General features: G+C 30.2%; 1 protein-coding gene across 1 annotated transcript; it reads right to left on the bottom strand.

The window, feature by feature from the left end:
- Positions 1-7: 7 nt before the first annotated feature.
- On the bottom strand, positions 8-10121 carry LOC107442377 (uncharacterized). The gene is made up of 4 exons (XM_043043153.3): positions 9893-10121; positions 8710-8777; positions 5061-5473; positions 8-527 (listed from the first exon to the last, which is right to left on the bottom strand). Exons 2-4 carry the CDS (start codon positions 8768-8770, stop codon positions 237-239), a joined length of 765 nt encoding a protein of 254 aa, XP_042899087.2. The 5' UTR covers positions 8771-8777; positions 9893-10121; the 3' UTR covers positions 8-236.
- Between the last annotated feature and the right edge of the window lie 15670 nt (positions 10122-25791).

Genomic DNA, 25791 nt, shown 5'->3' with positions numbered 1-25791 from the left:
AAGAAATTGATTCCATTTAATTTAATGAAAATTTTTAGAATACAAAACGGTAGAACGGTAACAAGAATAAGTCTAACTTTTGTATATTCTCACAATGACATTTTATCAATTGTCAATCAACGCATCGCAAAAGCATTACTGCTCACTTAGGCGTTAAATTTCCATTGGTACAATTTAAAGTGTCAATATCATGGATTATAGAGTACTCTACTCCTTGATTGATGCTTTTTTCTTCATCAACCAAGCAATAATTGAGTGAATGTTCCACGATCCAGTTGCCTATTGATGAGCAAAAGCAATTCCTTACTTATTTCTCTTATTGCTTCCTTATGAAAATACTTGAAAAGCTTTTTTCCCAGGCTAGTCAAAATTTTCATCAGCCATTTTGAATATCTTCCATTTCCCAGCAAATTCGGAAATTCCATCTCCATTGCGCCAAAAGATAGATCGAGGTTTAAATCATCCAAACGCAAGTGAGCATTTTCACTCTTTGGCATATTTAAGTGACTATGCCCTTCAATATGCACCTGCAATGGAGAAAAAAATCGCATATAAGTTACACTTTTAGAGATCTTTTTTTAACCGAAACTATCGTCTGCTGTAACTAACTAATTAGCAAAACAGTTAGACCAGACGATAAATTTTAGAATAAATTCTGTACCGAATTTTCATATCTTCAAAACAGTGATCAACATGATCGCGTGATTCTCCTTTCACGGCCACGGTATATATGAAACAAGTCTTTCTAACTTCCACCTATTTATAATATTAAATTGTAATTTTATACATTATATTTACTTAAATATTTTTTATCTATTTAACAGTGGCACAAGCAGCTACCAGTACTAAATGTAGTTTATTTCCTGTAGTTCAGATTTAAAAAGAACTATTTTAATCATTCAGTATGAAATGAATTAAAAGCATGTTAAATTTTTTTAAATAATAAAAAATTTGAAAAGTAATAATAAAAATTAGAAAAAAAGTATCCAAAAGCTGATTTTCAAAATGCATTTGTTTAAAATACAAGTTAAATTAAGTTTTTGAATTTAAAAGAATAACAGTTTGTTCGTGAATTATTATTTTGGTTTTACAATTTATTTCTTTGAGAGAAATACAATTATGTTAAGTTTTTGCACTTTGGATCCTAACCCAATAAGATTTCACAATGCTGAGTTATGTGACCGAAATCGTTTAGATCAGTGGTTCCCAACCTTTTGTGGACCATCGCCCCCCTCTTGGGGCTGGCTGACACATATCGCCCCTTTCTCTTTCTGCTCAAAAAACAATTCATTGTTGCTCGTGAGCAACCAAACACTGAGTATATGCAATGTTATTTGATTTTAATTTAAATTGTAATGCAAATAAGGAGGCACATTTATCCAGTCATTTTCATTAATTTAAAAAAAATTGTGCATCTTTTTTTTTTTCAAAAAGAAATGATATTTAAAACGGAATAGTCAAAACAGAAGTGCATTTTTTTAATTCATATTTTAATGTAATCAAGAAAAAGTTAAAACGTTAACAGCTAAAATTTGAGAAAAAAAATTAAGATTGAGAAAGTACATTTTTACCACTTCAATGACTGCCCTGTGCTTGGTGTATTTCAAGTTAAAGCTTGAATGTCAGGTTTTATGCTCCTCAGATTTAAACGCGGGTCTCCTTTGAAGCAAATGTCCAACCTTTCTCTTTGCATTGTGAGCAGCTGGAAGACAGAACTAAATCCTGTCTCTACCAAATATATTGACGGGAACGAGATAAGAAGCGGCTCAGTTTGTTTCCACAATTGTGGATAAGTTTGTCCACAATTGTCCATAAGCTTTACCCAAGCTAACTTGTAACCGTATTTTTTAAAGACGACTTTAGCCTCGCAGTCATACTTCAAATCTAAAATCTCAGTCTACAAAGAGGAAGTGAGCTTATTCACAACTTCAAAAGAGAAAGGATCGAAAATCCAATCTGGAATTTCTAATTTCATTAAATCTTTAAATCTTGATTCCATAACTGATCAAGGTGATCAGTAAAAATTAAGATTTTATTTTCGAGAATCTCGATATCTGCCATTGAACACTTTTTAGAGTTGGAAGTTGCATTAGCTCTTTGCGACCAATGTTTGACTTGTAGATATCAAACTTGGCGATGAATGAAGATATGATTCCCTTAGCCTTGATAATGTTCATTTTATTTCCTTGAAGTTTTACGTTGATTTCCTTCATTTTTTCAAGACTATGAGTGAGGTACGCAGTTTCCAACTTGCGTTGCTTCAAACTCTCACTTAAAACAGGATCAGTGGTGTCGAGAAACTCAGTAACCGAATCCAGCAATTCGAAGAAACAGCTCAGTTTCCTTTTGAAAGCCATCTCACAGCTGTATGTAGGAGCAGAAATTCGAAATCTTCATCATTTTCATGGCAAAGTTCTGGGAACAAACGGTTATTAGGAGAATTAGCTTTAATTTTATTGATGCCAGAAATAACCAATTTTTCGCAGCCAAAAGTTGACGATGAATGACATAATGAATGGTGAGATAACTTCCGGTACTTCTTTTTTAAGGTGACCAGAATCTGACAACCAGACATGGTTGGAGCACCATCTGTTGCACAAGCACTTACATTAGTGAGGGGAATTTCTTTTACATCAAAATAATCTTTGACCAATTAAAAAATCGACGATCCTTTTGTATCTGTGTTCACAGTTCTTGTAAACAACATTTCCTCGTTAATCTCCTTACTCTCATTTATGAATCTCACGTAAGCTAAAACAGCTTTGTTATCTATCACAGTTGATTCATCAATCTGCAACGCAAATTTACCTTCTTTCAGAAATTTGATGAGTTTTGATTCAACGTCGGCAGCCATCTCATCAATACGCCCGGAAACAGTATTATTGCTCAGAGGAACAGAGTGACTTATCAGATTTCCGCCTGCGATACCAAAACGTTTGACGAAAACGATCCTGCACTTGAATTTTTTTTAATTTTTTACTATCATAATTCTTCGTCTACACCAGAACCATTGGTTTCATATATATTTTCAATTTCAATCTCAAATAGCTTTTTATTATTAATATTATTAGCAATTTTTATCTTTTGAGTACTCGTCACCCCCTGATCGCCCCCCTAAGGATTATCACCCCCTTGAGAAGCTTTATCGCCCCCTTTGGGGCGATCGCCCCCAGGTTGGGAACCACTGGTTTAGATCATAGATTCCTTGCGGGGGTGACAAGTGGACGTTGTAGAATTTTAGGAAGGAGGTGGGACTTTTTAGAGGATTTGCCAAAACTTATAAACATAAAAATTAAAAAAAACTTAGCTATCGGGAACATTTTAGAACTAATATTTTATTTTGTACTGAAGAACCAAAGCATATTTAGCTTTGTATAAAGTATATGTCAGTAAACCAGATACGAATTTTGAAAGATACAGATTCTGCAGAAACAAATTCTGAAAGAAAATTACTAGCCAATTTTTTTTATCATCGAAAATGATACCTTGATGTTTTACACAAAAAATGTTTTGCTTGTAGAAGTTAGAGGTGTAATTTTTTTTCATACTCTGCATTTTGAATTTTTAACAAAATATCTTGATAATTGCTTTTCATTTATCGTGAACCTAATGTAACGATAAGTTTGGTTTTCTTTTTTATCTCCTTTGCGCATCCAAAAGGCAAACGTATGAGAATTCGTCTCTCATATGACAATTGCTTCCTCAGTGGGAGAAAGTTTTGATACAAAGAACTAAAAAATGAATTTCCCAGTGAGTCAGTTGTTATAAGCATGAGCGCAGATGCTTAAAATTTTCTGAATGAAAATTTCTTTCTCGTTTAGGCAATGAATATCTGAGACAAACTGAGCTATAAGCTGGACAGAAATTTAATGTTAAAAGTGAAAAATTAATTTTTAACGAACGAGCAGTTCAATGATTTTTTTTCAATGGGATACGTGCGAGTGACGTAGTGTGTGTATCTCGATCCTAAGTGGCATTTGCTTACGTTAGCAACTGTTCTTTGCATTCTATTTCGAGTAAGCAAAGCCAGACAAATATCAATTGTCTTAAGAGACACTTTCTAAATTCTTTCTCAAAGATTTCAATTCTTCTACTATATATTTACACAGAGACTTAACACAAAGACAGACACGAAGCCACGTGGAACATAAACAAACTAGTTATGCATCGAAGCTGCCGGATACACACAACAGAAATATATCAAGATTGCAATAAAATACACGAACAAATAATAAATCTAAGTTAAGTAAAACAAGTAGACGAGTAAGAATTATATAACAATTAATTAGATTTGCGATAGGGCTCTGTGTTTAATTAACTTATCGTTAATTTACTTATCGTTAATTAACATTCTAACTTGTGTAGAGATAGTTAATTCAACTTTAGTACGCCATTATGCTGATAAAGATTAGCTAGCGCTGACGTCTGGAGTTTCAGTTTTATTTCATAATTAACGCAGGAAAGAGATGCATTTTATCAGTAAAGATCAATCAACTATGACTTATTTAAAATTTAAAAAATTTTCACATTTTTCTTGGTTTTTATACATTTTACGAATTTATGTCACAATAATGACTTAAAACTATTGTACCTCCAAGCACTAAAATTTATAATTGAATATATCGAGATATTTTATGAATTATTTGAGTCAAATGTAATTTTTATATAGAATTAAAATACATTTGAATCAAAACGTATTGCATGTAAATTCAATGAATTGAGCATAAATGAATGGTTTTACAGGATGCATGCGTTGTATTTTTTTAGGACTTCACTGTAAAAAGATTACCAACAAACGTGCAAAGCTAAACTAAAATACATAAGACTCTAAAAAACGAGTGCAGCAATCCGAAAGGAAGTGTGAAAGTAATACCAGAAGAGGGCGAGTAGGGGAAGTTTCTTTGTAACTATTTATTAACTCTAATTATTGATTAGTAGTAATTAATACTAACTGCTTACGAGGGACGAATGGCTGTAAAAAACCCTTCCTCAGCGAAATTGGTAATTTTGTTTTTTAAAAATAGACTGTATAAAAAATTATGAATCATTTACATCCTTACATCTTTGACATGAAAGGAAAATGAACCATCATTTGTAACGCGTAACATTTCCAGAGCTTCTCCACTGACGTTGTACTGACCACTGGTCATCAGTTCTGGTATCGACATACTGAAATTGAAAAATCTTTTTCTTACGTCCACCTTCAAATTCTCAATGCGGAATTTCGAAAGTCCAGTGATGTTCAAGTCCTTTACCTTAAGCTTTAAATCGATCAGATCGAAGATCTCATCACCTTCGTATATGGTAATAGGATCCATGTTGGATAAAACGAAGGGGTCTAAAGATGGAACATTGATGCTCGGAATACCTTCGGACATATCCTCCCGGAAGTTTTCCAAGACATCTTTCAAGAAAATCGAAAGTATGCTGTCGTATTCTTCTGCTTTGTCCTCTGAAAATTCCGATTCTGTTTCTGCAATGAAAAGAATAAATCTAGTTTATAATCTATTGCAATCAGTGCTGTAGTTGGTGGGGGGGATGTAGGGAAATGCTGTTCCCCGAAATATTTGGTTTGCTGTAATGAAAAAATTAAAAAAGAATTTAAGCCAATTTATAGTATTTTATTTATTTATTATTATTCTTACGAACTTAAACGAAAATTTCTGCTTGTTTCTGGGAAAAAACAATTCTACTCTGACAGAAGGGCAGATTGTACTAATCATATTTGAATCATATTCATTATATATCAATTGAGCTTTTAAATCTGAATGATGTAATTTTTGGTAGAATCTGTTGGTAATCACTCACTTAGCGAATAAAAGGTAGCAGAGGAAAATATTGCTTACCTTTGGTTTGTGCATGGTCACTTTTGTTGTCTTCACTTTCTTTACTTCAATAGTACCGGAATACTTAGTACGACTTACTCAAGGAATTAAGGCATTATTAATTCAGTAAAAGGTTCAGATTGCTTTTTAAAAAGTCTATTATTAAATAAACATAATTTGTAAATATTAGTAGGTGAGCTAGTGCTCTTAACAAGATGGAATATAGATGAGTAGTAAAGTGAAATTTTGCTACAATTAAACAGCGCCATCCAGTGATCAAAATAATAAAAAGTGAATTATTGAATTGAAAGATTAGTGATGAAATATATGCATATTTTATGAAAGAATCTGAATAGGCACCCATTTTCAAGACTTGTGCTACGTGGATGAGAGGAAACAAAAGTGATTTGAAATTTAAAACGGAAAGATGCCAGCGAATAAAGGTGAGAGACAAAACTAGAAAAACCTCAGTAGGCTAAAAAGAATAAAAATAAACATGGAAAATCAGAACAACACTGTGTCCGAGAGGGACAAATCAGGGTAAGATGTATTTCCACGCTCTATGCAGAAGTGGTCAGAAACTAAAGTCGTTAATAAAGAAATCAGCATTCATATGAATGAAACAAGATTTTGGAGTATCCGGATGAACTGATGTGATTGGGGTGGAAATAGTTTTTAGCATTGTCGAAATTGAATTTAAACCCGAGACTGCAACAATGTGCAGCAAATTGATGATTTCTCGTATTCTTGATTAAGGATTTATCTGTCGTGTTCCTTAAGTCTAAATTTTAAAGTGCATCTAGTTTGTCCGATGTAGTCAAGGTTGCACTGGCAAGGAATGTGGTAAAAGTACCAGTGATTATCAAAACTAATAGGATCTTTAAGAAACCTAAATTTAATTATGTTAACAAGTCTGAAAATGACTCTAAAGTCAAAACGGGAAAGATATCAGCAATTTTCTAACCAACAGGAGGAAATAAAACGGTAAAAAAAACTTCTCTGTAAGGATTAGAAGAAGAGGGGCGTTTGGATCTAGTGAATTTAAGTTAGGAGTTTAAAGAAGAAATGTCTCAGCAAAGGTTTAATGTCTGTAGAACGAAAATATGACTTGATAACTAGGGTGATTAGAAAGAATGAACAAGAGGGGCATAGACACAGCGAAAGGTTTACGATAAACAGAGGCGGAAAAATGATCAGGGTTTTTAGTTACGAGAACATCTGAAAAAGGTTTAAAAAATTAATTTCTGCGTCTAAAGTGAGTTGAATGTTAGGGTTAACCGAGTTGACAACAGAAAATAACTCTTGAAAATCAGTATCACTGTCTACTGTGATAAACGCATCGTCAACATATCTTTTCTACCAAGAGAATTTGAACACTTAGTGTTCAGAGAAATTACCATTATATTGAAAAGCAGTTTACTGAGACTCAGGAATTGATAAAGTAAATAATATCTTCAATTTCAATAAAAGAGTTGTGAAATTTATGCAGCCGTTGTTTTAAACTAACAATAGCAGAAATTGGACATATGTGAAAAGAGAAACAGCATCAAGAGATTGCATAGCTTTGTTGGTGGGGGACAGATGTACTAGTTGGGAAACAAAATGTAGGGAATTTTGAACAGTATGGATATTGTTGGAAGTTAAGTGGAGATAATACGAGCTAAATAGTATCGTATCTAATAGTATAGTATCAATGTTCGAGACAATAGGTCTAAAAGCAAGTTAAGGCTTGTGATCTTGTGAACTTTAGCTCAATTTGAAGGACGAGCTCAATTTGAAGGAATGACATTACGTTTAGTGTAGTCCAAAAGATTACAAGAACTTTTTATTCGATTCTTAATAGCAATAGAATGGGTAGGAGTAGGGTCAGACTTTAAAATTGTGTAAGGGCCAGAGATTAGCATATTCTCAATATGATTGTAGGAATCAGATTTGTTGAGAATAACAATCTGTCCACCTTTATCTGTTTTGGAAATGAAGATCTCAGAATGTTAATTGAGATTGCTTTTGAGAGTAGATGAGATAAGATTTATTGAAGTGTTTATTTGAAGAAATAGTGTAAGAAATTAAATGCCGGAGAGTATCAATTAGACCAGCGAAATTTAAACTTAAATTAATGACCTCTTCTTGTGACTTGCTAAGGTTAATAGAAGATAAATTAACAGAAGGATATTTGGTTAATAATGTGTCATTAGGGTGCGATTGTTTATTAAACAAAATCAGATTATTCAATTTTTTGCAAAGATTATCCCTATGTTATCAACCTAAACAAAGTTTTGTTTTTCCCAAGTACTAAACTGAGGAAAAGAAGTTCTTTTAGATTTATTTTTCTTTTCCTCATTGATTAATTTATTCTTTTATTATGTAAAGAAAAGTATTTAGTTTGTTAATTATTAAACTATTTATTTAGATTATTAATTTATTCTTTTATGGTGAAAAAAAGCATTTAGTTTGTTAATTATTAAACTATTTACTTAAATTGAGCAAATGTATTAGTGATTGCAATTTTAACAATGATTTTTTTTAAACATAAGCTGTTATCCCTCCTTGATCTTCGATGAATGAAAAAGAACCACGGGGGTTGCTGAGCGAAGCGGACCAATATCTCCAAGAAAAAGGAAAAAAAACTTCAGCACGGGTTACCATAAAAAGAAATATTATTCTTTAGCAATCCAAACGTAACGACATCATTGGTATTTACCACCGATACGCAGCTTAATAGCCCGAACTTAGTGACATTTCTTGTTTTTCATCCACTGCGCAGTCGCAGTTTGTATTCGTTAAGTCGGGCAGTTAAATTGATCCGTGCTGAGGCCTTTTTTTCTTCTATGAGGTGTTGAGCGGACACAGGTCAGAATATTCTAAATATTTTAGAAAATCTTACCTTGTACAGCGATGAAAACGAACAGTCCAAACGTGAAGAAAAATCTGTGTAATCCTTTCATTTGTGCGCTATGGGGGAAAAAAGGAAGCGTTTTTTTAATTTTATCTTCATTTGAGCATAACCTTTATGCCATCAGATTCAGATCATAACCTTTAAAAAGCCAAATTAAATATAAAATTATTCAGAATATACTAATAGTTCTAATTTATTTGATGGATAGAAAGATATGGCAGTTAAAGAAACGGCATGACATCTCCAATAGGCGAGAAAACCCGGTGTCCATGTGACGAGCCAAAAATTTGAAAAGATTGCGATGCATGAACAACCAATTTCTATTCAAACTTGATAATCAGTCTTTCTTTCCTCCTGTTTTTTAATAAATAATATAAGGCTTTTGCCTGCTAACCCAGCGAATTTTTTGTTGATTTCTCAGATTTTTTTTAAAGAAATTAATAACTCTAAAACAAATTTAAAATTTTTAAAAAATTCAATTTTTTTTTCAGTTACAAAAGTGTACGTGGGTCAAAACAACAGTTAAAAAGTTGCCAATTTCATTTAGATAAATAAAGCTAGAATTGCTGCTTAATAATTATTTTCATAAATTTAGATTTGAATGACACTCAGTCTTTAGTAAAATAATTTCGTTTTCCTTTATTTTTGCTCCGGAACTTGGTTATGCATTCGAACTAATTATTATAATAATTATTATAATTTCAAAGAAAAATTAATATAGTAATTATTTTGATAAATTTAGCTTTGAATAAAACTCAATCTTTAGCTTAAATTTTTTTTTTCCTTAATTTTTTTTCTCTGGTACTAGGTTATGCATCAGAACTAATAAGATTTATATTTATTAACTTTAAACAATGTTTTTCAATTAATTTAAATCTGAAAATGAAGTTTAAAAAAGATTTCTTTAAACAACCGATAAATTCAATAAAATTAATTCAATAAATTTAATTCAATGGAAAATAATTTTTCTAAATATTTTTTTAATATGACAAAATAAATTCAATCATTACCATTTAATTTTGACTATCATTTTATTTCAAATTATGAAGGTGATTGCTTTTCAATTCTTATCAATATATTCAGAATTCTTATCGCTAAAAGAAATTTAGAATATTGACCCAAATTATGTCACATGGAAAATTCTCAATAAAAGAAAAGTTGATTATATTACCTATACTCAAGATTCAGTGCGTATAATTAAATAGTTTCATGGGCAACATTTCCAATTTCAACTGCTAATAACAATCTATTAATGAAGATATCTATTCAGGTGTCTACTCAAGCAGATATATTGAACTGCATCGATTTCACTTCATACTATTTTTGCAACACTTTTGTATCCTCATTTCAATAAACAGTATTTGTAAATCGTGCTTGGTTTCTTAATAACTTAGTATAAACAAACCGAAAAGCATTGTGTCTTCAAAACAATGCTTAAATTTTCTGTAAAGAAAAATTTGAATTTCGAGGAAAGATTAGAGTTTAAGGATGAAATTTAGTTATAATAATAATAAATACTGTGTTCCTTGTATCATATTTTTAGTTTTCATTTTAAATTATGGTACTCAAGACCAACCCCTTGCAATAGTTTTCGACATAACCCTCATTACGATCTCAATTATCGCACCGCCCAACAAAAAAGTAAAACGATAAAGATCGTAAAAATATACAACCTAACTTTAATTTGATTTGACTATCTTAAGTACCCCATAGTTATACTACTGAAAAAATTAAATGTCCTGATAAGGATGGAAATACAATTAAAAAAACTTGTATTTTTATTAATTAATATATTTTTTTTACAATAACTTTATTTTAATCACATCTCTCGCTTTTACTCATTTAGAATAGAAATACACACAGCGCACAAAAAATAAAATAAGGGGGCCACTCTGCATAACTTTTGATCTAATGATTGGATCTTCCCGCGCTCAATTTTAATGGATCAGTGGGCTGACCTCAAATGTGTTAATTAATTAGTGCAGATGTTATTTTAAGATACGAAATTAACCACGAAAACGTTCTTTCTTTAAATAAACATACTTTTTTTTTCGGTGGATTCGGATTCCAGAACCCCAAAATATAGGGGGTAACCTCAATCTGTGAAATCTAATTCTCATAGTTTCATCAGGAGAGCGATCCATAGCTTGGATACCTTAAAGTTAATTTTTCTTTTTGCGTATTTCACCATATCTCTAGAACTTTAAAAAAGTATTGAAAAACTTTTGCACAGAATTTTGAAATTCGTTTATTAAGTTATTTTAATTTATTTAATTATTAAGTTATTTATTATGTTATTTTAAGTTACGAAATTAACCACGAAAACGTTCTTTCTTTAAATAAACATACTTTTTTTCGGTGGATTCGGATTCCAGAACCCCAAGATATAGGGGGTAACCTCAATCTGTGAAATCTAATTCTCATAGTTTCATCAGGAGAGCGATCCATAGCTTGGATACCTTAAAGTTAATTTTTCTTTTTGCGTATTTCACCATATCTCTAGAACTTTAAAAAAGTATTGAAAAACTTTTGCACAGAATTTTGAAATTCGTTTATTAAGTTATTTTAATTTATTTAATTATTAAGTTATTTATTATGTTATTTTAAGTTACGAAATTAACCACGAAAACGTTCTTTCTTTAAATAAACATACTTTTTTTCGGTGGATTCGGATTCCAGAACCCCAAGATATAGGGGGTAACCTCAATCTGTGAAATCTAATTCTCATAGTTTCATCAGGAGAGCGATCCATAGCTTGGATACCTTAAAGTTAATTTTTCTTTTTGCGTATTTCACCATATCTCTAGAACTTTAAAAAAGTATTGAAAAACTTTTGCACAGAATTTTGAAATTCGTTTATTAAGTTATTTTAATTTATTTAATTATTAAGTTATTTATTATGTTATTTTAAGTTACGAAATTAACCACGAAAACGTTCTTTCTTTAAATAAACATACTTTTTTTCGGTGGATTCGGATTCCAGAACCCCAAGATATAGGGGGTAACCTCAATCTGTGAAATCTAATTCTCATAGTTTCATCAGGAGAGCGATCCATAGCTTGGATACCTTAAAGTTAATTTTTCTTTTTGCGTATTTCACCATATCTCTAGAACTTTAAAAAAGTATTGAAAAACTTTTGCACAGAATTTTGAAATTCGTTTATTAAGTTATTTTAATTTATTTAATTATTAAGTTATTTATTATGTTATTTTAAGTTACGAAATTAACCACGAAAACGTTCTTTCTTTAAATAAACATACTTTTTTTCGGTGGATTCGGATTCCAGAACCCCAAGATATAGGGGGTAACCTCAATCTGTGAAATCTAATTCTCATAGTTTCATCAGGAGAGCGATCCATAGCTTGGATACCTTAAAGTTAATTTTTCTTTTTGCGTATTTCACCATATCTCTAGAACTTTAAAAAAGTATTGAAAAACTTTTGCACAGAATTTTGAAATTCGTTTATTAAGTTATTTTAATTTATTTAATTATTAAGTTATTTATTATGTTATTTTAAGTTACGAAATTAACCACGAAAACGTTCTTTCTTTAAATAAACATACTTTTTTTCGGTGGATTCGGATTCCAGAACCCCAAGATATAGGGGGTAACCTCAATCTGTGAAATCTAATTCTCATAGTTTCATCAGGAGAGCGATCCATAGCTTGGATACCTTAAAGTTAATTTTTCTTTTTGCGTATTTCACCATATCTCTAGAACTTTAAAAAAGTATTGAAAAACTTTTGCACAGAATTTTGAAATTCGTTTATTAAGTTATTTTAATTTATTTAATTATTAAGTTATTTATTATGTTATTTTAAGTTACGAAATTAACCACGAAAACGTTCTTTCTTTAAATAAACATACTTTTTTTCGGTGGATTCGGATTCCAGAACCCCAAGATATAGGGGGTAACCTCAATCTGTGAAATCTAATTCTCATAGTTTCATCAGGAGAGCGATCCATAGCTTGGATACCTTAAAGTTAATTTTTCTTTTTGCGTATTTCACCATATCTCTAGAACTTTAAAAAAGTATTGAAAAACTTTTGCACAGAATTTTGAAATTCGTTTATTCCATGCAAAAAAAAATTTTAGTAAATATTTATTTTTATTGTTTTATTTAATATCAGTCGAAAAACTTTTAAATTGTAAGGTATGCATTAGTTTGTATAATTTTAAAGAATGCAAATTTAAATAGCAAAACACAAAAAGTGAGCGAAATTAGTCGAGTAATTCCTGAGAAATCGAATTTTGAAAAAGACGTATATTTAAAATCTGATTCCTTAGAAATAGTTCAATCGATTTTCGATTATTATTAAATAAAACAATAAATATTTTCTTAAAGTTATATCAGGCATGAAATTATTTTAGGATAAAATTTTTTTTATAGCTGTGTACAAAAATTTTGAAATTCGATTTAAAAGTTATCGAGATATAGTGGAATACTCAAAAAAGTAAAATTAACACTAAGGGGTCCAAACTTTGGATCTCTCTCCTGACCGAACTATTAGGAACATATTTCATAAAGAAAAAAAAGGTATGTTTATTCAGAGAAATTACGTTTTTGTGACTGATTTTCGTAACTTAAAATGTCGTCTGCATTTACTTGAAATCCCCCCCTCTAATTTTAATACTGAGTCCAAAATGTGAAGATCCGATCATCCCTCATTTTGCGTGCTATACGCATTTATGTCTTAATAATTATTACAGAACTTAATAATTTTATTATTTCGTTCTGCAGAATTTAGAATAAAGTTTTAGTTAAGTTTAGTTTAGTCTAATTTTAAATAAAGTTTAGAAAAATTAGCTTTTACTGCATTTTTACGAAAATATAAACGATACGGATTTTGAATTATTTTTAAAGTTATAAATAACATTTATTTCTCGCTGTTTGTGTTTATTATCCTTAATGGAGAGAGGGGCCAAAAACATTTTTGCTTACACTTGAAAATTGCAGAAATGGAGTCATTAACTTTCGGCACAGCTGAATGCAAACACATATTTTTAATTTGAATGATCAAAGACCAGTATTTTTTTGTGGATGTGAATAAAAATAATAAATTTAAATGTTCTTTAAGAATAAGTTTTTTTTTCATTGAAAAGGAATTTTTACTGAAATTTCTCACTTGTATTCGCAATCGCAATACTCGAATACGCCATCCGGAGAAAATACCGGTTCCATATGTCTCAACCAACACCTTCGTCCTCCCTTGCGCAGTTGTATAGGAATGTTGTACAAAATTCCCCCCCATTTAATTGCTAAAAATATTTTCTAAAATTTCTTCTAAGATACTTTCTTTTTACTTTGTTTAAGGCAGTTTTTAGCTCCGTATAGCCTCATAACTAAAAAAAAATTTAATTTGTTTGAGAATTAAGATAGAAACAAACGTACTTTCTTCTCCCGTCACTATTGGCTATTGAAATGGGCTACAGGTAGCGTAGAGCAAAACTCTCTACCTATGGCAACACTTCGCAAGTTTTCACAATTAGCGTGTGAAAAGTCATAGAAAAGGGAAGTACGTTAGTTTCTGTCTTGATTTTCATATTGATTAAAATCTTTTAAATTGGGAAACTATATGGAACTGAAAACTACACAAAGCATAGTTTTAAAAGAGAGCGTTATGGAAATTTAAAAAAAAAAATATTTTTATTTATTAAAAATTAAGCCAAAGGCATGGAACCGGTTTTCTTTCCAGAGGGCGTATTCGAGAGTTGAGATCGCCTATCCACTAATGGAGCTAACGGTGAAAGCATGAAACGTATTTCCATCGGTAGAAATTTCTACTTTGAGCCACCTGTAGCCCATTTCAATCGACATTTCGCGACCACAGCTGTCGAATACGCTATCTGGGGAGAAGACCGGTTCCATTGTTTAATCCTTCCCTCTCCCTCTCTTCTCAGTTGCATGGATGGTTGACCGTGTAAAGCTTTAAAAATTGTTTTAGGCTCATAATCAGTTAGAATTTGTAAATTACAGGAAACTCTTGTGAGTGGTAAAATCATACGTAAATTTAAACATTAATCACATTATCGAAACTTCCAAGAATATTAAGCCTGTTCACACATCTCCTCGTAAGCATAACATAACCGGAGGGATACACCAAAAGTTTTCTGAATTTCTTCCGGTCCCTTTCTAAATATTTTTAGTATTTAATTGCCACAAATATTTTTTTAAATTTTCACATCGCTTTCTTTCTGAAATATGTTTAATGTCGTTTTCAGTTCCATATTGGCGATCGCAACACTCGAATACGCTATCTGGGGAGAGACCGGTTTCATGCCTTTAGCCCTTCTCCCTTCCCTCTCCTCCTCTTTTCAGTTGTATAGGAATGTACTACGATATTTTCCCTTTTTATTCAATAAAAATATTTTTTAAAATTCCCGTGATACTTTTCTTTAGAGCAAAGTTTAATGCAGTTTTCAGTTCCATATAGTTTTCCCACTTAAAAGATTTTAATCTATATGAAAATCAAGAGAGAAACTAACGTACTTCCTTCCTCTATGACTTTCCACACGCTAATGGGGAAAGCATGTGAAGTGTTGCCATAGGTAGAGAGTTCTGCTCGACGCCAACTGCAGCACATTTCGATCGCCAATAGTTTCCTAACTTTAATCTATTTGAAAATCATCAACTTACCACACGCTAATGAAAGCAAGCAAAGTGTTGCCATAGGTAGAGGGTTGTGCTCTACGCCACCTTTAGTCCATTTCTATCACCAATACTGCTTATTGACGTCATCCTTAAAAAATCTATTTAAAAATACGGGACATCAAGACCGGCTGTTGCTTGGCTGACCGCTTTTTTAATAAATAGAGGCATTTGATTGGTCGATTACATCATCGTTTTCATCGTTATCGCTTAATCGTTTTGTCAGGTTTACTAGAATGGCGCTTTTAGCATTTTTGCTTGGCAGAATTTTAATAACGCGCATGCTCAGTTTGATAATTTATTTAAACCAATCGAAGTACTTCGTAGACAATGAATATAGATGCTTGTATCCTCTCCTTTGCTTGCGTATACTCAAACAAAGACATAAAGATGGAAAGATCAATCACTGTACCAAACAGATGTCAGGGTGAACGAAACATTGGACACATCACCGGTCTCTATTTTTTTTATTTGATTTTCATAAATTGTTATGATAAATAATAACATTCTGTCTCTGTGCCAGAAAAATCTGAACAAATTTTTTTTAAAGATTTATAATTTGTAAATTTTAAATGAAAAAATTAATGTATTTTAAAAAATTGATTTTTATATTGTTCTGAAATTCAAATACTTGAAATAAATATTAAAAAAACAATTTAAGTGCTTATTAAAAATATATAAAAAATATAAAAGTAACTAAAATATAAATAAAATAATTAAAATAAAATAGAACAGTTTTATAAGCAATCTAAGCTGCCCAAAGCATTTAATTTCATGAAGAACAATAAATTGGAAAATGTTAATAATTGCTGAGATAGAGTCTCATAATTGCCTGTTAGCGTTCAGTTAGTTAGTTATTAAAACTTTTTCATGGTTTTCATTTGTGCGTAATCTAAATTCTAATTATTTTCATTCAAGAAGTCTTTCAAAATATAATTTCATTCCTGTATTTAAATTACAAGTAACTTTGATATCTGGATGGCCTACAAAAATTCAAAAAAGTACAAAAAAAATTTAGAGCATTTCACAGCATTTACTATTTATCAAAGATGATTAAAAAAAAATTATTGATTATTAAAAAATAATTTTATTGCGATAATCAACATTAAGCTGGAAACCTATTACTATTAAGCAATTTAAAAGACTTTTTCGTGGTTTTCCTTCGCATGTAACACAAATTTGATTACTTTAATTTAATCTTCATTAAAATAAATTATTCTTATAACTTTCATGAATATGATTGTATTCTGATACTTAAATTGTTAATTACTTTGATCTCTGAATTGAATTAAGCATAATAAGGGTGTTTCATTACATTCACAAAATAAAAAAGCTCACACTTTGATTTCTGGGTTGAGTTAATAAGAAGAGCTTTTCGTTCTGTTCAGAAAGATGGTACCCTATCTATTAAGGATAATAACAATGAAAAAATGTTTATCTATAATTTTTACTCCGATACTTAAATTGCAAATTATTTTATTTTATATACCAATAACAGCGATCTGAAAAACATTTTTGTCTGTTTTTCATAGCGTGTAACGCGAAATTTGATAATTTTAATTTCAATTTAATCTTGATTATAATTAATTATTTTTACAACTTAATTATTTATTAACTTAATTATTTTAACTTAATTTATAATTAATTAATTAAAATAATTAATTAACTTAATTATTTTTACTTAACTTTAATTTATTTATAACTTAATTATTTTTATAAACATAATTATTTTTATAACGTAAATATGGTTTTATTCCGATACTAAAATAGCGAGTTACTTTGATTTTCGGTTAAAAACTACAAAAATTTGAATAACATCTCGTTATAGTCACAAAGAAGTCTCTCAAAGATGCTGAAAAATGATTCATTATAAAAAAAAATTCATTGCGATTACTGAACTTCTAAATGGAATCAAGCCATCTGAAAGATATTTTCGTGGTTTCCAAAATATGATTGTTTTCTCAAATTTTTATTCAAGCAAGGAAGAAAAATATTTATACCATTATTAACCACTCCAAAAACCAGAGTAAATGCTTTATTATAAAACTGATACGTCCAGAATTTGGAATTATGATGAACTTGCCTGTATAATTTGATTCAATAAACTGATTTATTTTCTGCTTCCCTTCTTACCATTATTATTATTTTTTTTAAGTGAAAAATGATTCTTCTACATTACTGTTAGAAAATTTGACGGTTCATCAGGTTGTCTTTTGTCAACATCTGAATAAAATTCGAGCAAATAGTATTATATTTGTAATGGCGAAAATATCCAAATGATAAAATAAACATGAACTTTTTTTACAGTGTCAAAATTAAAAAACTTAAGTACTCGGGTTCCTATGATTTTATTATTTTACTAATAACTTATTCTAGTATGTTATATTGAAATATCTGATATATGTTATATTGAAATATCTGATATATGTATTTTGAAATATCTGATATATGTATATTGAAATATCTGATATATCTGGAGAAAAAAAAATTTCTAACCAAATGTTCTTTGAGTCAGGAAGAGACAAAAAATACCTGTTGATTTTTTTGAAATATGCTTTCTATCACAAACGCCTTAAAATTTTGTTCTCGATAAAAATAATTTCAGATGATTTTAATCCTTCATCTCTTATTAACCTCGTTATATCATGCTTTTGATCAAAGTTCAGCAGCGTGTGCGTTCTTTCTCTCCTAAATATTAATTTGATCCCTACACACGTTTTTTATTCCATTACTTATAAGGATTCGTAAAATATATATTAACTGCCCGGATTAGAGAACAACTGAATTATCTTCTTCAAAAATGGCAGTTATTTAATTTAAATTTGATACTTTTGTGTGTGATCATATCTCAGTGTCAACCATATCGGTGTCACGTATCAATGACATCCAATAAAAATCTAACTGTCAATGAACTTAACTGAGGAGAAGGAATTAACTGAATGCTTAATAAAATAAGAGCTTTCTTTGATGATATGTTTTTTAAATTAGTGGTGAAATCGTCTAATAATTATTTTTAAAAATCGTTGCAAGAAAGGTTTGCAAGCGTATTTTTTTTTTCAGACTCATGCGAGTTAATTCAAATCAAATAAATATACTATATGTACTCTCTTTTTCTTTCTTCCGGATTCTAACGAATTAAATAGTATTCATACTTATCAAGGTATTTTACAACAAAGTGCTAACATAGTACAAAGGTACATATACTTGTATTGATTTCTGTGTATAGATTTTTTTTTCCTTCTATATTTGCTTTCGGAAATTTAGCTGTATAATATTTTATACCCAATTATGTAATTCTGTTGCGATCGTAATTTTTCTTAGAAAATTATTATTTAGATGATTAGTTGAATAATTATTAAGTACGTTAAGAAGAGGTTTGGAAAAAAAAGTAATCAATATCATGCGTAAATGCTTTGGTTTTTTTTCCTTCTTTTTTTAATAATGTGTTACGTTTGTTTTTTTAAATCATTCATTGCCACTTATTTAATTTAATTACATATAATGTCAGGATAAAAGCATATCTCAGTTTTTACATAAGCACGTGAGAATGTTTTTTTTTTCATGAAGTTTTCCTGCTGGTTTGTGTTTAGAGTGATAAATATTTGTTTCAAAACTATAATTTATGTATCTGCAACTGTATCTCAGGACTGACGTTTAGCAGTTAATTCAATAACTAGCATTTTATTCAAGTGTTCCACACGCACCCGTAACTCTCTAGAAACTACATTAAGAGGCACTACTCATGCATGTTCGTATCATATGCTAAATGAACACCAGTTATTTATTCTTCTAAAAATATGGTGTTTGTTTTACTTGCAAATTTCAGATCCCCATTTGTAGAGCACCCTGTTGACATGAATGAAATATTGTAAAACTCATATTGAATATAACTGTATGATATATTCTATATAGTGATTAACTCTTCTTTACTTGAATTTTTTTTCTAGTTAGCTAACTCTAGCAGAGATGACTTATGTGTCCTTTTTTTAGAATTGAACCTTTATCAATAATAATGATTTTTTATATGATTGGTCTGGGCATTAAATGAAATAAATATAAGTATATCGATTATCACTAAATGTCAAGTTTACTACGATGTATTGCAAATTTATTCAATTTCTTTTATTCGTTATGCAAGTCAATTTCCTGAAATTTTGAAATTTTTTTTTATTCAAATTGACACTATTTAGCGATAAAAAAATCTTTGGATGCATTCTCAGATGTATAAAACAAGCTTTTAAAAATTTTATATAAATTTTACTCAGGTATTTGATAACTTCTTTAATATTTACATGATTTCGTTATAATTTTTTTCTACAAATAACTAATTAATAACTGTTGTTATATTCATTTAGTAAAGTTAATAAACAGTATACGATTTGATAATTAAGAGTTCATTTAGAGCAGAAAACAGAACAGGAATAAATTTAACTTCATCATAGTTATATTCTCTAAACAATAACTGCCTTTTTTTTCCGTAAAAAAATCACTGAATTTTAAAAATAAAACTATTTTTTTTTAAGAAAATAAGATCAAGGCAGAAGAGATTAGATAAACAATATATAATTGATTTTAACAAATTAAATTTAGATATTAAAAAAAAAACTTATAAGGATGGAAAATTTCTTTCTGAAATTAGATATTTGCGTAGATAAACTATTTCAGCTTAAAAATTGGGTTTTAACTTCTAAAATAAATTGATATAAATTAATACATTTAGTTATATTTTTTAATCAAACCATTTTATGTAAAATAATATGTTTCTTAAAAATCTAGCAAATCTTTTTCGTGCATAACATGACCCTGTTTAATCATAACGAACAACTGAAAATGTGTTTCGCTCATTATAATTATGTAAAGTCAAGCGTTAAGGCTAAATTAAATACTATATAAAAATATTTAAAAAATTTTCGCTTTTTTTTTAATTGTTATGTCTTTCTGTCTTGTGCATATTCCACAATGTGGTTAAGCACTGATTAATTCATTGTTTGCTTTTTTCAGTCCATACGAAGAAAAGGTATTCTGCTCACATGCTATAAATAAAAAGTGAATTTTGCAATCGTTCTTGAGGCACATTTCAGGATTTAAAAAAAAAAAAAAAAACGAGTAACTCCTTAAATTTTCAGCGCAGTACAAAGAACAATAAAAAATACATACTCTAAATATTCCTCTACCGGTAATTTAAGAGTTTACGGTCTTCAGTAACACGGCTGAAAAGGAGACATGAAAACCTTTTTGTAAAGTTATATCACAAAAATTTTACTACATTTTTAATTAATACTAGAAAGACTGAAACTTAGTATTACCTATATTGCACTCTGAAAAAGTATTACTATGCATTCTGAAGGAGTAACTAATGCGTAAAAAAATTAATTTATGTAATTTTCACCCATACTGCCCTTTTACCTATAGTATTTTTACCTATATACCTATATTGCCCAAAAGCAGTCAAAATGATTGCATTCTGAAAGAATGGCTAATGTGTAAAAAAATTAATTTATGTAATTTTTATAATTTTTTATATTATCTACAGTTATATAACAAGCTAATAATAAATATTAAGGGAATAAAAATTACTTCACTTGGGAAAAAAATTTATGCATTATTATTCGTACAATTTTTGAAAATGAAAAAGCGGTCAAAATGACTTCCTTAGGCAATCTAGTGTTAAGTAAGATTTGTATATGCATTTTACACGGCATGAATATTACTTTTTTATGCGCAATGAATCTGAAATAAAGTTAATTAAGTTTTAGTGCTACTTAAAGGGAGAAAGAAAAAAAAATTTTAATTAAGAAATTTTCTACTTTACTATTAAGTTATAGTATAATGTTTAAATTTAGGATACATTTATCCTATTAAATATTAATAGCGGATTGTAAATTTGAGATGTTATAAACTGGTTAAAATCACAGAGCTTAAATTAACTTTGTATATACACAGCGTGCGGTCCTCAAGTTTGATTTATTAGATTTTGCTATTTTTACTAGCACTATTATGCGAATAAAAAGATGTTAGATCAAAATTCTAAATCTTTTGATTCTTCAAATCGATTTTTACAAAATCTTTGAATTGATATTTTCTATCAACAAAGATCTTCTGAAGAGATGACTGAAAACTAAATATCAGGACAAATGAGGATAGTTTTATATGCAACCAATTTATCAATTTTGTTCGTATCCATCCTTTTATTATTGTTTTGTCTTAAATTTCTCCTTAAATCATCTTAGAGGCTATGTAAACAAGAAATGATTGGTTGTAGACAAGACATTAATATATAATTTATTAAAGAAATACATAAAATAATAAAAAAATTATTTAAAATTATCAAGATTTCTGGAGAAGTTTATTTTTTATACACTCAAGAGCCAAAACATTATGACCACCCCTACATTTTGCAACGAACTCTCCTGGATGACGTGGAAGGTACGTGATCAGGTGGAAGTGGTATTAACTGTTGCTGGAGAGTTTGAAGAATCATTCTTTCACTTACTTCTGTGTGTGATAGGAAAGGCTGCGGATCTAAGCGACTTTGATAGAGAGCAGATTGTAAGGGCTCGAAGGCTCGGAACAAGTATTTCCGAAACTGCATGACTCGTGGGTTGTTCGCGATCTACAGTTGTTAGTGCTTATGCAAAGTGGATGAATGACGGTGAAGCCAGCAGTAGACGACATGGTGTTGGACTTTCACACGCTATCAAAGAAAGAGGTCGTCGGGGATTGTTTCGCTTGGTGAAGCAAAACCGGAGCCAGACAGTGGCTCAGCTGACAGCCCAATACAATGCAGGGTCAAGTAGAGTAGTATCAGAGCACACTGTTCAGCGGGCACTGTTGGATATGGGGCTACGCAGCAAACGTCCCACTCGTGTGCCTTTGCTAACCAAGCGTCATCGCCAACTACGCCTGCGCTGGGCCCGGGAACATCGCGACTGGTCCATGAATCAGTGGCAGAGAGTTGCCTGGTCAGATGAATCATGGTTTATCATTCATCCCACCGTGGCAGTGTCAGGATACGCTGTCTTCCAGGCGAACAGTTGCTCCCTCAATGTACTGTAGGTCATACACAGGCAGTGGTGACGGTATCATGCTTTGGGGGACGTTCTCTTGGGCGTCACTGGGGCCCGTGGTTGTGGCAGAGCAGATCATGAATGCTACAGGGTATCTGAACATCATTGCGGACCAGTTGCACCCTTACATGGCCTCTGTTTTTCCAGCTAGAAATGGAATTTTCCTACAGGTCAACGCTCCGTGTCACAAGGCTCAAATTGTGCTGGACTGGTTCCAGGAACATGACGCTGAATTCCAGTTAATGTCCTGGCCACTTATCTCACCGGATCTCAATCCGATAGAACACATTTGAGATGTCATGAAACGGCAGCTCAGAGTTCAAAGACCACTGAGTCGCAATATCTCGGATTTGTGTGACCGTTGCTTAAACATCTGGTACAATCTGTCTCCGGCCATCTACCAAGGACTTGTGGCATCCATGCCAAGGCGGGTTGCAACTGTGTTACGGGCTAAAGGTGAGCCAACTCGTTATTAAGAGGTGGTCATAATGTTTTGGCTCTTGAGTGTATCATTACAACGTTAATTATTATACCGGTTGTTCATTCATTAGTTCGATAACGAATCCGTAAAAACTTGTTGCAACATTTCCCATATTTCAATAGCATTTCGGAGCATACTTCTACGAATTTGATATCTGGTCCTAAACTTTTTGTTACAATAAATTTCGGTTGTAATGTAAAATTTAATTTTAAAAGAACAATTTTTTTTAAATTAGAATATTACACCGATAAGGAAATTCAAACATTGATAATATAATTTGAACTTTTATTCCTTAATATTTATATTTTTCGTAGGATGTGAAAATATTCTAAGTCTAATATTCTAACTAATATTTACAAATAAATTCATTCTAATGAAACTCTACATAAAAGGCATTGTATGCTATTTTGTAATATTATTAAAATTTTTACCGTCCCGCAGTGGACGTTAAGACACGGTTCCCAGCAGATCACCGAAGTCAAGCATCACTGGCTACGGTCAGTGTGCGGGTGGGTGACCACTTGGATCAGTCTGCGTAGGGACCGAGGGTGTGCGGTATTGGTCCTCGTTAAACTGTGCTACCGTAAAGTGCTCGACTTCGCGCGCAGGTCGTCGGGCTACCGAAGCGGGGTGCCATCCCTTCCGCAGAGGATCAAAATTGTGATGGCATGTCTTCGGATCATCCTCCGGGATGTTTCCCGACCGTCGCCAATAGCCCATTGTGCAGCTCTAGTGCGACGTAAATTAACAACAACCAAGTAAAAAACTTTATTTGAATTAAAATAAATAATTTAATTCTTTGTTAAAACATTTAGCAGTTTTTTTTTATAATTCTATTTTAAAACAGAATAGGTAAATCCTACAAAGGTAATTGGACCTTTTTACTCTCATTTAAAATAGTATTGTTACTTGTGACTAATGACATAGATAATGAAATGTTTAAATAATTATTATTAATGGCTTGGTTAGGAATAAAATTTATGGTATTTATTTATGCAGCAAGACTAAACTACTAAAATTTAAAGAAATGAAGACAAAATCAGACGAAATTGGAAAAACCCATTCCTTGAAAAAACCTGAATCGGTTCTTTCAGGGATTCGATATTTTTTTTATTTTTTTTTTAAAGTTTTTTAAAGTAATAAATGCATTTATCCAATACTGCATTATTTATAAGTATATTGTGTTATGCCTAAAAGTTTCATAAGAATTTCCATGTTCTTTAATATTAAAACTTTCATTATGTCAAGAGAAAAATAAAACAAGATATCTTTAATTTATAAGTAATTGAACTATATACCTACCCTGGAAAAAGGACATTATATAATTCTGAAGAACAGCATTTTTATGTATAGAACTGAGGAGCAAAGAGACAGCATAACTCACTCCTATACATATGCTTCCAATACATTTATATTTGTAAGTAGACTTGTTAACATAATGTATAGGAAAAACGGAAATTTCTTACTTTTTATTAAAATATTAATGGTAGAAAACGTTTTTATGAAATACTTTTTAAATAGTCTAATAAAACAACTTTAATTAATTGCCTAAAATATTTTACCACTGAAAAAATTAAGTTAAAAATTCCCAACCCTGGTTTTTTGCTCCATAATTAGCTGAATTTCATGGCCCTGATAAATTTTTTTAATAAATATTTTAGAACTTTCGTTCAATCATTATGGAAAGAGATACACACACACACATATATATTATTTAGAAAATAATTTGTGGTACATTGTTAGTATGCATTTGCATTTCATATTAAAATATTGATACTGATAATATTGATATTGAGCTAATTGATAATGTTCATGAAAAATCATAGTAATTGTTAAATTTTCTACACTTTAATTACAGCCTAGCATAAATTTTTATAAATAGTGAAGCAAACAGATTCTTCTAATTAGAAGAAAACGATCACAGTACAGCTTACAAAAAAGTCACTTAAGTTCTAAAATTCCACTCATGAAAAGATTTCTGAAAATTGTAATAATCTGTAAAAAAAAAATAAATAAATAAAAGCATTATATTTATAAAGATAACCCTGAATCAATTTTCTTAACTCAATCAAATTAATATAGAGTCAATATAAAATATACTACTATATAATATATAAATTCTGTAAATAACCCATGCATTATTAAATATATCTTTAAAACTAATTTAAATGTATACTAAATCAATATTTCCACTTCCTTCATAATGTTCCACTTCCTTCATTTTTGAAGAATCAAAACTGGAATTTCAACAAGCACTGACCTGGCAATTCTGATAATTCTCAGGTCAGAGTAGTTAAAAATTCAGTGGATGGAAGAGCCTTTTTTTCTACATTTAAGGATGCATCACATTAACTGATGATCATAACAACCTGGAACAAAACTATTAGCATTGCAACTGCATATACAAAACATGAAACACAACTTGTGCTTTTTCAATTATTAAAATTAATGAGCTCTTAATATTAATTTAAAAGTATTATTTATAGTAGTAATGTAATCATAGCATCATTAAACAAGTAATGAAGTATGTAAACAGAAAACTTTAACACATGTAATCTAAATTTTAAAAAGTAGCAATATAATAAAATGTAAAACAATTTTTTATACCATTTGAAGATATTTATACAAAGAAAATTGGTAACTTATTAATGGTAACTTTAAATTTAGGGTGTAATATACTAATTTAACCTTCAAAAGAGGAAAAAAAAAAAACTGATTTCTTCCCAACCGTGTATTATTAAAGTATAACTTATTAGTCATTCATATTTCCTTTCAAATAATATTCAATATACACAAGTAACTAATTCAAATATGCATATTTTCATACTATTATAAGTAACTATATCCAATATAATAATTAGAAGCACAAA

The sequence above is a fragment of the Parasteatoda tepidariorum genome, chromosome 2 (genome assembly GCF_982258835.1).
Source record: "Parasteatoda tepidariorum strain Cologne lab strain chromosome 2, Ptep-v5.0, whole genome shotgun sequence".
NCBI lineage: Eukaryota > Metazoa > Arthropoda > Arachnida > Araneae > Theridiidae > Parasteatoda > Parasteatoda tepidariorum.
This window is presented reverse-complemented; position numbering and strand designations above follow the sequence as displayed.